This window comes from Oncorhynchus mykiss, chromosome 30 (genome assembly GCF_013265735.2).
Source record: "Oncorhynchus mykiss isolate Arlee chromosome 30, USDA_OmykA_1.1, whole genome shotgun sequence".
Lineage (NCBI taxonomy): Eukaryota > Metazoa > Chordata > Actinopteri > Salmoniformes > Salmonidae > Oncorhynchus > Oncorhynchus mykiss.
This window is the reverse complement of record NC_050570.1, coordinates 40,768,269-40,781,030: the sequence shown is the minus strand read 5'-3', so window position 1 is coordinate 40,781,030 and position 12,762 is coordinate 40,768,269. Positions and strand designations below refer to the sequence as shown.

At 45.2% G+C, this 12,762-nt stretch overlaps 1 protein-coding gene across 3 annotated transcripts in view; it reads left to right on the top strand.

Moving 5' to 3' along the window:
• Positions 1-7,431: 7,431 nt before the first annotated feature.
• The window catches only part of LOC110521825 (microtubule-associated serine/threonine-protein kinase 2), a 167,918-nt gene continuing 162,587 nt past the window's right edge, over positions 7,432-12,762 (top strand). For all 3 annotated transcript variants that reach the window (XM_036969243.1, XM_036969242.1, XM_036969239.1), the window contains exon 1: positions 7,432-9,545. In XM_036969243.1, the coding sequence (XP_036825138.1) occupies positions 9,507-9,545 (39 nt within the window). In that variant the 5' untranslated portion in view covers positions 7,432-9,506. The remainder of the gene's footprint in view (positions 9,546-12,762) is intronic.

The following is a 12,762-nucleotide window of genomic DNA, read 5'->3' as shown; positions in this document are numbered from 1 at the left end:
CTTTTTGTCTGCGCGTTAGTACACAATCCAAACTCACGACGTGCGGGCAAGTCCAGGTGAAAGTTCAGATGAAAGGTCATATTACAGTTCGTAGAAACATGTCAAACAAAGTATAGAATCAATCTTTAGGGTATTTTTAACATAAATCTTCAATAATGTTCCAACCGGAGAATTCCTATGTCTGTAGAAATGCGATGGAACGCAGCTACCCCTCACGTGAGCACGCGTGATCAGCTCATGCCACTCTGGCAGACCTCTGACTCATTCAGCTCCCATTCCCCCCTCCTTCACAATAGAATCTTCAACCAAGGTTCTAAAGACTGTTGACATCTAGTGAAAGGAAGTGCAAAATGACCCCATAGACACTGTATATTCGATAGGCAATGACTTGAAAAACTACAAATGTCAGGTTTCCCACTTCCTGGTTGGATTTTTTCTGCCATATGAGTTCTGTTATACTCACAGACATCATTAAAACAGTTTTAGAAACTTCAGTGTTTTCAGCAACTGGGCCTGAGTAGCAGACAGTTTACTCTGGGCACCTTATTCATCCAAGCTACTCAGTACTGCCCCCCAGTCCCAAAGAAGTTAAGCTGCTCATCAACAGTAAAGTTGGGCCCAGGGTTGGAAAACAGGGGGGAGGTGGTCCACCCACTTGTCCCACACTGACCTGATTGCAGCTGGCTTGTGTCTCTGCCGCCGAGCTAGTCTGATGTCTCAGTTATCGAAGCAGATAATCCTGGAAATAATGTGGAAGTTTTCCAGAGACATTGTTGCTCAGAAATGTTCTCTGCCAGTTTCTGCATCCCACATGGATTCTGTGGATTCCCCATTGGATCTGAAAACCCCAGCAAGGATAATAACCTCAAAGTATGCAAGGCACACAGTGAAGGCACACAGTGGACCCGAACACCACGTATGAAAAATAAATGTGTAGGGGGCTGCACAGTGTGCACTCAATGAAAATGTGTTATTTTATGAGCCAAGGCCAATGAGTCTCAGGTTGAAAAAATTATTCATTGTATCAGTTTTATTTTAGTAAACATTGAAAATGGGTCCCACAGACCCGAACTCCACACAAGGGTTAAGCCTCTCTTGGCAGGTCAGAGGGAAGTGGACGGCATTGTTGGATTAAGCCCTTCACTGCTTTCTCCAAGCTCTTCCTGAGTGCTGTACATTATTGTAGGTGGGTGCTCCATCTGAACTCTTTCCCCCTACTGTGCCTGTGCTGCTGGGGTATTGGCCAATGAGCATCCAATCTAAAGCCGTAGTCTCTATTCATGTCCTCCCCTTGTGTCTGTGAGCAGCAGGGAAGTTCAATTACAGCAGCAGACCAGGGGAGGAACACGGGGAGGAGGCCTTTGGCCCGACACACTACAGCCAGCCTGGCCAGGCAGTCTGGCGTATGTTCCCTAAGATAAGTAGCTCCACTCCACTAGCTCTGGAATGGAGCTTCAAATGGGACAGACTGTGGTCAGAGGATTGCGAAATGAGAACAAGATCTAACTCTCCCTCTTGCTCTTCCCCTCCCTCCCTCCGTGGTTGGAGCTTGAGAAGCTTGAAGTAGTCCGCAGGCTTCCCAGCCAAAACAGTTCGGAAGAGCATATATTATTATATATTATATTATGACGACATTTTGTTTGCTTTGGTTGTTCAGGCACACTCAATTATTTTCTGGAGGGAAGCCGAAGTTCGGAGCCGAAGTCTACGCCCCTTCATCAGTGATTGGCAAAAAGTTATGACAGAGTTATCTTAAATTAATTCAGACTATTGTGAGGAAGTGTATACTGGCTACAGCATTTCAAAATGGACAAAACACTACTATTGCCGTTTTTTCCTTGTTTTTCAAGCGAAAGTCTTTTAAGGGAGTATGCGAGCACATTTGTTCGGTTTGGCTAGCCGAGTTCAGCTAGGCACCAGCCGAACTGAAGCATGGTGACTCCTTTAGTCAGAGTTTTCTTATCAGTCTTCTGACGATGGGGTTTATGTGATGGTTTCTCTGCCAGCTCTCTGTACTGCTGCTCTCTGTCCCGCTCTCTCTGCTAGAAGTGTGGCTTCCAGTCTTAGATTTGGGCTGGGTGTAACATTATAGCTCCTGTCTGAAGCACAGAGCATCTGTTTTCCTGCTCAGACGTGTTTCTGTGAGATATACAGTACCAGTATAAAGTTTGGACACACCTACTCATTCAGGGGGTTTTCTTTATGTTTGACTATTTTCTACATTGTAGAATAATAGTGAAGACATCAAAACAATGAAATAACACATAAGGACTCATGTAGTAACCAAAAAAGTGTTAAACAAATCACATTTTTTCAAAGTAGCCACCCTTTGCCTTGATGACAGCTCTGCACACTCTTGTTTAACACTTGTTTGGTCACTACATGATTCCATATGTGTTATTTTCTAGGTTTGATGTCTTCACTATTATTCTATAATGTAGAAAATAGTCAAAATAATGAAAAACCCTTGAATGAGTAGATGTGTCCAAACCTTTGACTGGTAGTGTATATATATGCATATGATGGTGTGTAAAGACAGTAAATTAATAGAAAAGGTGTGTACAACAGTAGCTAAATTTCTTAAATGTCTGATTAATTTTAATTTTCCTGGTCACTTGTCCAGTGGTACATTTTTTAAACGGAAACCCTGGTGTCTGTCTGTCTGTCTGTCTGTCTGTCTGTCTGTCTGTCTACTATATTTTTTGGTGTGTGTGTATTTGTGCATACAGTACTACGGGGAGTTAGAGTATTTATGTACTGTGTGTGTGTGTGCGTACATAGCAGGTGCGTGTGGATAGTACGGGCACACGAAATCCTCCCTCGTTAAGTGGCCTGACTAAGGAGTGCTATAAAATGTTTACGAGACCCTCCGGACGGACAGGGGACAGGCTGAGCCATGAGAGGAAGTAACAGTACACTACGGTACCACGGCAGCATTACAGAAGATATCTATATTCATGAGGCCTCGTCTGCATAAATCAGGCCAACTCTACCGCCGCCATGGAGCGCTACGCTAACAGGCAGGCAAAAAATACACAGTGAGATAGCATAGCTAGCGCTTGTCTTGTCTCAGCTGGCCCTTGTCTCTAAACTCTTGTGTTATCTGTCAGCGGGTCCTGGTAATGGGGACGGAGATATGGAAAGAGAGAGATGGAGAGCGAGAGACAAAGGTCATGGTGGTGTGTTTGCACACTAGCTAGAATGCCAATGGGCGCCTGATCTGGAGTGGGAGGAGATAAGGGGGCTACTTTATAAGTATCCACTCTTCCTGGTCTGGTGGCTGGTGAATGTATGACCAGTGGAAAATAACTTACGGCTGAGTGAGGTCTGGGGCAGGGCTCTGTGTCTCTGACCCCTGATCCCTGACCTCTTAACCTGTGGGGTGGTAAATTATTATGCTAGCTCAACTGAACCTGTGGTTTTATAGTATATACTGTACAATATGGCATTTGTAACTTTCTGTGAAGACTAGAATGTATGGTAGAGGTCTTCACGGGTCCAAAGAGTTGGACCTGTTCTGAAATGGACCTGGTGCTTTCTGACCCAGACCCGATAGAGACCCGTTCCGAAAGGACTCGAGTACAACTAGACCCGTTCCGAATAGACCTGGTCCGATCAGAGTGTGGGAAGCAGCAGAAAAGTGAGCAAAAAAGTTTATTTTAAGGTACTTTAATAACCAGACCTGAAGCGTAAGAAGAGGGAGAGAGATATGCTGATTATCAGGCGGAGGAAGGGCCGTACTGTGAGCGAGTGACACGAGCAGTGAGGAGAGGGCGGGAGGGAGAGACAGCAACCAACCAAGCCGACTCGCGCTATGGTAGACTAATAGCTGCCATAGCTAGGATATAAATTGTTCAATATGACTACGTGGGTCCCCCAGGAGGCGCAGTGGTCTAGGGCACTGCATCGCAGCGCTAGCTGTGCCACCAGAGACTCTGGGTTCGCGCCCAGGCTCTGTCGCAGCCGGCCGCGACGGGGAGGTCCGGCCGCGATTGTGGTTGCAGTGCATGTGATTTCTCATCCTACAGTCACAAATAACAACAACAACTCCTTTCAGAATATTAAGTAACAGCCTACCTGTTGGCTCTTGGTTGTTGTAGCCTATCCTTCTCCTTTAACTTTTGATTCCGCCATTTTCCGTTGATTAGATAGATACTTACGTTTGCCACACACGGAGGCTCTATGACTGTAGCCTATTACCGCTTTGAAGCTACACGTGCCACGCTCCACTCTCGTGAAAAGCAAGGGCAGCAGTATAAATGATGAAATGTATCTCTCTGTGTCTACTGCAGCAGTCGCGTTCGGATCTGTACATGGGCCCTTCCGGACAAGTCAGTTAAAATTGCACATACCCGAGACCCGTGACAATCAAATCAAATCCGACCCGACCTGTGACATTATTTAGAATTCTGGATCTGGACCCGGATCAGGTTTCGGGTATTCAGGTACAGGTGGAGCCTTGAAGACCTCTACTGTATGGTACGTACACTATGTGTGTGATTGGATGAATCTAGGTGAAGTATAGTCATCTAAAAACCACATCAGGGTGTGATGCCTGCTAGCCTAGTCTGTCTCTATCTCTCTACGTCGCTATTCATTCTCTGTCTCTACCCCCATACTCCCTCTCCCCTCCTTCTCCCTTTCTCTCTTACATGGCTTGTGTGTTATTTCACGCAGAGGTCACTCGGCTTGTAGTGTGTCTCTTCTACATTCTCTTCTGCTCCCCTTCGCCTTTGACACACACACACACGCATGCACACACACACAGTGGGGCCTCCTTATTACGAGTGATACCCTGAGGAGAGGGGTTGTAGTGGAGTAGGTTGTGGGGTTGTCACCTCAAGGCTTGACAAATTCTTATTTGTAATGACGGCCTACCAGGGAACAGTGGGTTAACTGCCTTGTCCAGGGGCAGATCGACAGATTTTTACCTTGTCAGCTCGGGGATTCAATCCAGTAACCTTTTGGTTACTGACCCAACGGTCTAACCACTAGGCTACCTGCTGCCCCAAATGTATGTTACAGTATGTACTGTAACCCATGTTTACATGTAGAGTAGCATAGTGTAAAACTCACTATAGACACCATACCTGGACCTATTGGTGCCAGAATTCCTTGACCCGCTCACTGATCCTTTCAAAAGGAACTGTGTACAACTGTTTCGTTTGAGCAATGGCAGTCAGGCTGATACTTTCCACATTGTGGAATGCCAGGTTGTCCTCTACAATTCTGGTCTGAATGTCTCTGTTTTATTGCATTGTCAGCAATGACCAATCCTACAATGGCATGCTCTTGGTCTTTACTGAGGAGCTTTTCTCTTCCCCCAGAAGGAGGAAGACATTGCGTAGAGGAACAAAAATACATCGTATGTATTTGCGTTGGAACTGGTGAACTTGTTGATTCTTCACAAAAAAATACAGTTTTACATCTTTATGTTTGAAGCCTGAAATGTGGAAAAAGGTTGCAAAGTTCAAGGGGGCCGAATACTTTCGCAATGCACTGTATCTCTACCTGAAAATACATGATCTAAGTGATTGATAGTTGGTATTCAGCAGTCATAGAAGTATGCCTTATTTACTTTGAAGAACTACAAAATAGTGATGTTGTCAGACAATCATAGGCAGCAGCTCTACAGAGATGAGAAGATGACTTGGAATGAAATAATACAATTATAAAATAAAACGCATGGAATACACACATCTTAAATATTTTATTAATGTAAAGTAATGTGAACAAATTATGCTTAATAAGTGATAAGCAGTACCATCATGGGACCTTTATTCATTGTTTTGCTCTGTGTTGTTACAGCGTTCAACCCACATAATGAATGCATAGTGCATTTAATGTTTAAAAAACAAAAACAAAATTGAAAATGGTGATTATAAAAAAAAAGAAAATCGAACCCCGAAACCAAACCGACCTCAAAAAGCACTAATCACTCAGAATTAGGTATTTGAGGAACACCTTGATTCCATAAACCATTCTGAGTTAAGAACACCATCCTAATATTGAGTTGCACAATGCACCCTCTTTTCCCCTCATAACAGCCTCAGTTCGTTGGGGCATGGACTCTACAAGGTGTCAAAAGTGTTTCACAGGGATGCTGGCCCATGTTGACTCCAATGCTTCCCAGAGTTGTGTCAAGTTGGCTGGATGTCTTTTGGGTGGTGAACCATTCTTGATACACACGGGAAACTGTTGAGCGTGAAAAACCCAGGAGCGTTGCAGTTCTTGACACACTCAAACCGGTGCGCCTGGCACCTACTACCATACCCCATTCAAAGGGACTTAAATCATTTGTCTTGACCATTCACCCTCTTAATGACACACAGACACAATCTATGTCTCAATTGTCTCAAGGCTTAAAAGTAATTCTTTAACCTGTCTCTTCCCCTTCACCTACACTGATTGAAGTGGATTTAACAAGTCGTTCCACTTCATGATTGTGTCCCACTTGTTGTTGATTCTTCACAAAAAAATACAGTTTTATATCTTTATGTTTGAAGCCTGAAATGTGGCAGAAGGTCGCAAAGTTCAAGGGGGCCGAATACTTTCGCAAGGCACTGTACATATCCACCTCAATTACCTCGTGGATTCGAGGATTCGTTACTAGTACTGGTACCCTGTGCATATAGTTAAATAAAGGTCAAATAAAAAATATAGCCAAGTTATTCATTGTGTATTTATTCCCCATGTTATTATTTGTCTATATGAGTAAGCATTTCACTGTCAGTCTACACTTGTGGTTTACGAAGCATAACATTTGATTTAATTTGACTCTTCTCGTTCCTTCTCTTCCTCTACACCTCCCTTCACTCCCCTCCCTTCATCTACTGTCTTCCCGTCCCCCCTTTGTTGGTGTTGAAAGAAAACAACACTGATGGTAAATATCTTTGTAAATCTTTAAAAAGTGTTGAAAACAACCAGAATAGTGTATTGCTAGCTGAATGGAAGACTTTGCTTGATTCTGGGATTTGGAGGGATTATTCAAAGGAAAGAAGAAAATGAGAGAGAATTAAGCTTTAGAGGAGAAACAGTAGCTTGCTGTTAATGACACAGTGGAGACTGACTTTGTTCAAATATTGTTGATAAATTATTAATCAGCCTACTGTCAGATCAGAGCACTCATGATTAATTCATTGTAATGCAATAATGCCTCAGCACGGACCAGTGACTAATATGTATATGTGTGTGTTCTCCTGTGTATGCCATATGTGTGTTCAAACGCAGCCCCTTGTTTCGATGAGAGAACAGAGCTGTGGCGAGTGAGGGGTGGACAGAAAGCGAGGCAGAGCTTTTTTCCCTCCTCCATTCATTCTATGTAAATTCACTGCCGACTGCTTGTGTGTGATTGGCTGGCTCCCCGAACAGTTCTTCTGACGAACGAGAGAGGACGCGAGAGTAGACGAAGGGAGGGAGAGAGAGAGAGAGGGGGAAAGAGAGCGAGAGAGAGAGGGAAAGAGGGAAAGAGAGCGAGATCCCACACTCTAAAGGAAAGAACGGGGGAGGTGCAGGAGCATGTGAGTGCATTGACACATACAGGAACAGAGAGAGAGAAACGGAAACAGAGAGAGGAAGAGAAACAGCCAGGGACAATGCCAGAGAGAACCTCTCGCTGCTCCGTAGACCCTGTTGATAAAGGTGCGTTGTTACCAAAAACGTGAGCCCATCTGCCTCCCCAAGACCACCTGCACTGGGAGACCACCTGCCACAAACCACCCTGGGGACAACTGATGCCAAAGGACCAGAGAAGAGACAGAGAGAATAGTGCCTTTTGGTTGTAGCAGCATTCCAGTAAAGAAACTCGTCAACCAACAGACACATCTGGGTTCTCTTTAAGGAAAGACAGGATGAGAAGAGACTGACATCCTCTCCTTTTATCACTCCCAGCTGCGATGGATCCCCCTGTGCATTACGCCGAGCACACAGACTTGAACCTGGGAGAGGTGCATGTGCGGAGAGAGAACAAGAGAGAAATGAAGAGATGACTGCTGCATATGACAGGCATTCCTATCTTTTGTGTGTTGGGGCCAACATTGCAATCTGCTGCAGGTGCCTCCTGCCTCCTCCCTCTGCTCTTCCTTGTTCTGCTCTGAGGGAATGGCTCTGCTGGTCTGAGTAGAGATAAGAGGTGCTGGCCTTTTCCTTTCTACGGTTTGTAGGCTGCTGCTCTGCTGTTTCTAGAGTGCTGTGTGTTGTTCACAATACTTATTCTGCCTTTTCTCCATCTCGGGCAGTCCAAGTGGAACGTCTATTACAGAGAGAAAGAGAGAGCACACAGTCTAGCCTTGAAGCTGTGTAGATGCTTGGAAGCTCACTGCCCACTGTGCTGGACTGGAGTTGGACTCACTCATCAATACTGCGCTCAAAAAAAAACAACCTTGAAAGCAGAAAGCACCTTGTTCTTCAGACTGTTTGTTCTGAGGGGGTTAGAAGCCTTGTATGTATGTGTGTGAAACAAACAATCCACCCCGAGGAGTGTACGTGTGAGAGTATTGTGTGCGTTTACAGTCTTTTTCTAATTAAGCTGGCAGACTGCAGTGAGACGGACGATCAGCCTGGGCGCCTCTTTCTCTCCCTCTTCCCACTTAGGCCCCATTGTGATCATTAATGTCTGTTGCAAACTGCCCATGAATTATGGAGTAGTGAAGTCTCCATAGAAGTAGTGACTGTGGGGAACAGATAGACGGACAGAAGGATGGTCAGAGAAAGAGTGAAATAGAGAAGAGGGGGGGTATAGAAAACAGATAGTTGTAAGCTCCAACTGAACATGTTCTCTCTACTGAGCACAGACTCAGTGGAGGTGTGTGAGAGAGAGAGAGAGAGAGAGAGAGAGAGAGGGAGTTGTGTGCCCTTCGTTGAGCAGATGAATGAGAGAGGAGCTTAGAGACAACACGTGATTCACAGAAAGAGAACTAGAGGGAGGACGAGAGAAGCAAGCTCGCATACCACTATCAACCTAGTTACATCGGCGCTGCACCGGCTGCACCGACAGGCAACGATGTAGCGTGGCCTCATTGAGAAGAACGGAGAACAACCACTGCTGCTGAGCCTTTCATTTTCAGGGGGAATCTTTTGAAAGTCACCATACAGTGTTTATCAGGGAGAGACACCATCTAAGCAATTCTAGAAATCAAAAGGGGGACTGTTTAGCGTGTTGCACCGACCAGCAGAAGCCTCAAGACTGCCGAGGCATGAGGCAAGCAGACCGTCTGAAAGAGAGGAGAGGTATTTCTTCCCTCTATGGACGGTGACACATCTAGTTCCCAGAGTAAGGTCCGAATGAATCCTGCTGGACCAGAGGAGCGAGGGAAAGAACTATGAGCTAAGTCACCCTCAGTGATCGACCCCTGAAAGGTGCCTGCTCACCACCCCCATCCTGGCGCAGAGGACCATCTCTCGATCTGTACCCCAACCCCAGAAGAAAGGGTGTTTCTGTACCCCTAAAGGAGGGGTGAAACTGTCTGGATAGAGACTCTACTGTTTGACTGTACAGCAGCAGGAACATGGATGACTCCAGCATTCTGAGACGCAGGGGTCTACAGGTAAGATGTGTCCCCGACCGACCACCAAAACATCAACAAGCACCCCTCACACCCACATGCGACCAGAGTGTCGGTTTGTTGCGTTCGTGTACTGACCCCGGGCATTGCGTAGGCTATTCAGTATGTATTACCTTCTCTCCTTGGTACTACTGTGCTGTCGGAGTGCTGACTACTTGTTATCAGTCATAGTGTGTGCTTCCTGGAAGTGGCTGTGGTTGTGTTTAATATCAGTGATACTGTGCGTCGCGATCACTCTGCTTGATGCAGACGGGCAGAAACAGTAGAGGGAGGCCACGGCGACAGCAGCCAGTGGTGTCAGCATCATTCACTCCCCAAATCTACAACAGCACAAACCCCTGGCAGAGAGGAGCTTCACAGACCAGCCCCAGAATCAGGAGTGAATTAGCCAAGAATATCCTTCTCCACCAGGCAACCCTCAATCCATCTACAGCTCAATTCATAGAGTGGACTAGACTGTACAGTCCGTGGTAATACTACTCATAGTACACTATGTGGTGCTAATTCTTTAGCATTCTTCAATGAAGAATGAAAGCAGGTAGAATGAGGGTATTGGCTGAACTGACCTGGGCTGAATAGGTTCATTCCTGGATAAGTTTAATGTCCAGAGCCTTACTGTACCTCTCATTTTGAGTTGGCCTACATATTCTGCCAAGTAACGGACTTGTTTAGTTTATACGGAGGATTCATACAGTCCACAACAAACCCATATACTTTCTCTCTGTACTATGATTGTGCTGACTGTCCATATACTGGCTTAGGCCATGTCTCCAGGCCATGTGTGTGTGAAGCTGGCTCTGGTGTGACCTGGCTCTGCCCTGCAGTGACAGGGATGCCTGTCTCAGCTGTCCAACCCTGCTGAAGTCATGCTCTCTGCCATGCAGTGACACACACACACACACACACACACACACACACACACACACAAACACTTTCTTACTTCATATCACACACACAGAGACAGACACTCTATCCAGTGCTGTTTTCCTCCAGCAGTAGGTTAGTTGTGTAACATCTTCCTCAAACCCTGACTGGCCGTTGAAATAGCTGCAGGCTGATGTCGAGCAGAGATTTTTAATGTGAGACAGTGTCTTTAAAGGAACTAGTCGGATCACTCTTTACAGCATGTCATAGTGGGACATTCTGATGTCGTAACAGAAAACAGGGTGGTCTGGTTAACCATAGGGTAACCTGACTCTGTCTGCTTAAAGAAAGTGATGTGTAATAAAGAGGAGTGAGACACAGAGTGTCTCAGTGAGGCCTGTGTAAAAGCAGCCTGATATTTAAGAGGACATACAGTATTTCTTAATGGGCCACAGATTGCGGGATGGGTCACTCCCTGGGTTGCAGTTGGAAACGGATTGATCTGAAAAGAGGACCTCAGCTCAGACTATTTGATTTTGTGTGTGAGTGGAATATGTGCCTTGGGTTCTTTCTGTGAATGTGCCAGATTTTGTTTATGTTTCATGGTGCATTTGTGAGTAACTTTGTGTGCGTTTGTAGACACTCTAATGTACTTGTCCTCTTGCTCAGTTGTGCACTGGGGCCTCCCACTCCTCTTTCTAGTCTGGTTAGAGCCAGTTTGCAGTGTTCTGTGAAGGGAGTAGTACACAGCGTTGTACAAGATCTTCAGTTTCTTGGCAATTTCTCGCATTGAATCGCCTTCATTTCTCAGAACAAGAATAGACTGACGAGTTTCAGAAGAAAGGTCATTGTTTCTGGCCATCAAACCCACAAATGCTGATGCTCCAGATACTCAACTAGTCTAAAGGCCAGTTTTATTACTTCCTTAATCAGCGCGACAGTTTTCAGCTGTGCTAACATAATTGCAAAAGGGTTTTCTAATGATCAAGTAGCCTTTTAAAATGATAAACCTGGATTAGATAACACAACATGCCATTGGAACGTGCAATGGTTGCTTTATAGTGGGCCTCTGTAGATATTCCATTCAAAATCAGCCATTTCCCGCTACAATAGTCATTTACAACATTAACAATGTCTACACTGTATTTCTGGCAGGCATATTCACGGTCATTTACAACTTTCAATTTTATGTTATTTTAATGGACAATTTTTTTTGCTTTTCTTTAAAAAACAAGGACATTCCTAAGTGACGCCAAACTTTTGAACGGTAGGGCTGTAACCCAAACTAAGGGCGAGGTGTAAACCTCTAATAAATACACGGGACGAGACGCGTGATTACAAGTGCACACTAACACGGTAACGCCAAAGCCGATTGACCAGAGCACAGGTACTCACAAGACCAGCAGACATGGAACAATAACCAACAAGGACAATGGGGAACAGAGGGCACATATGTACACATACTAAATCAGGGGGAATGGGAACCAGGTGTGCGTAATGAAACAAGACAGTCCGGGGTTGGTGGTAACAATCCAGTTCAGTGACGCCTTGAAGGCCGGTGACGTAGACCCCTGGAGCTGGTGAACGGAATGAGCAGCATTACCCGGGGGAATCCGTGACATAGAGCATGTCACTTGTTTACAATGTGCAAGGAAACTGGAGTGCTCGGAGTAGATATGTACAGTGCCTTCACCCCTTGACTTTTTCCACATTTTGTTGTTACAGACTGAATTTAAAATGGATTAAATTGAGATGTGTGTAGGCCAGTGACAAAACAAACACACCTTAATGTCAAGTAAAAAATGAAAAGCTGAAGTGTCTTGAGTCGAGTATTCAACCCCTTTGTTATGGCAAGTCCAAATAAGTTCAGTAGCAAAAATGTGCTTAACAAGACATAATGAGTTAGGTGGACTTTTGAATGACTACCTCATCTCTGTACCGCACACATACAACTATCTGTACAGTCCCTCAGTCGAGCAGTGAATTACAAACACAGATTCAACCACAAAGAGGAGAGAGGTTTTCCAATGCCTCGCAAAGAAGGGCACCTATTGGTAGATGGGTAAAAAATATAAAAAAGCAGACAGTGAAAATCCCCTTGACCATCGTGAAGTTATTCATTCATTTTCTCCGAATCCAGCAATTAAACTCTGTAACTGGGCTAAAGTCACCATTGGCCTCATTGTGAAATCCCCGAGCGCTTTCCTTCCTCTCCGGCAACTGAGTTAGAAAGGGCGCCTGTATCTTTGTAGTGACTCTACTACCTGTTCACCCGCAGCTGTGGGTGAACAGGTAGTACAGGAGGGTACTGCTTGTCATCGACAAGGATTAGGAC